At 50.1% G+C, this 924-nt stretch overlaps 1 protein-coding gene across 7 annotated transcripts in view; it reads left to right on the top strand.

Annotated features, from left to right (window-relative positions):
• Window positions 1–924, top strand: part of Chek2 (checkpoint kinase 2) — a 34303-nt gene that overhangs the window by 21644 nt on the left and 11735 nt on the right. For all 7 annotated transcript variants that reach the window (XR_004109452.1, XM_031337376.1, XM_031337375.1 and 4 more), the window contains one exon: window positions 737–836. Coding sequence is in view for 6 of the 7 variants with exons in the window: in XM_031337376.1 (XP_031193236.1) it covers window positions 737–836 (100 nt within the window). In the remaining variant the exon portion in view is untranslated. The remainder of the gene's footprint in view (window positions 1–736; window positions 837–924) is intronic.

Here is a 924-nt window from a genome sequence, read left to right on the forward strand (position 1 = left end):
GTGTGTGTATGTGTGTGAGTGTTGTGAGTGTATGTGAGTGTGTGTGTGTCTGTGTGTGTGTGTGTGTAAAGAGCTGTGAGGAGCCAAAGTCCTTTGAGAGTGAGTAGCGTGGGCCTGAGGCCAGCAGGTGCTCTGGTATGCTGATGGCCTCTCCTGTGAGTTTCTTTAGCTGAGCTATTTCCTTAGCCCTCAAGAAGATGACTTATATATTTGTTTATTAATTATGAATTTATTTTTGTTTTTTGGAGACAAGGTTTCTCTTTGTAGCCTGGCTGAGTGGGAACTCACTCTGTAGACCAGGCTGGACCATCTTAATGCAGAGGTCAGCTTGCCTCTGCCTCCCAAGTGCCGAAATGAAAGACCTGCCTCACCATCACCTGGCATATTTATTTATTTTGAGAAGGCCTGTGGTATCTCTGGCTGGCCTGAGGGCTTTGAGCTCTGCTTGAGTGCTGTTGTGTTAAAGGTGTGCTCTTGCCCAGCCAAGCTCATTAATTTTAAAAGTGACGATAAGACTGAGAAAAAAACGTGAGCCATGGAGGTGCAGGCCCCAGGGCCTCTGATGTGAGGCAGGTGCTCATCTGCTCATCCCCCTCCCCCACCCTTACTTTTTTGGGCTAGATGAGTTTATTTCATTGGTGCTGTGCGTCCGTCCATCCGTCCGTCCGTCTGTCTGTCCGGCGGCAGCGGCGGTGGCAGCGGCGGCGTTGAAGGTCCTGGTCTGTTTGTGTTTCAGGATGGAAGGAGGAGAGCTGTTTGACCGGGTGGTGGGGAACAAACGCCTGAAGGAAGCCACCTGCAAGCTCTATTTCTACCAGATGCTTTTAGCTGTACAGGTAAGAGAAGGCCTCTGCTGGCAGGCAAGGCCAGGGGACTGAGGGTCTGTGTGCTGCCTGCTCTGTTCTAGGCAAAAAAAAAAAAAAA

The sequence above is a fragment of the Mastomys coucha genome, unplaced genomic scaffold, assembly GCF_008632895.1.
Source record: "Mastomys coucha isolate ucsf_1 unplaced genomic scaffold, UCSF_Mcou_1 pScaffold22, whole genome shotgun sequence".
In the NCBI taxonomy this organism is placed as follows: domain Eukaryota; kingdom Metazoa; phylum Chordata; class Mammalia; order Rodentia; family Muridae; genus Mastomys; species Mastomys coucha.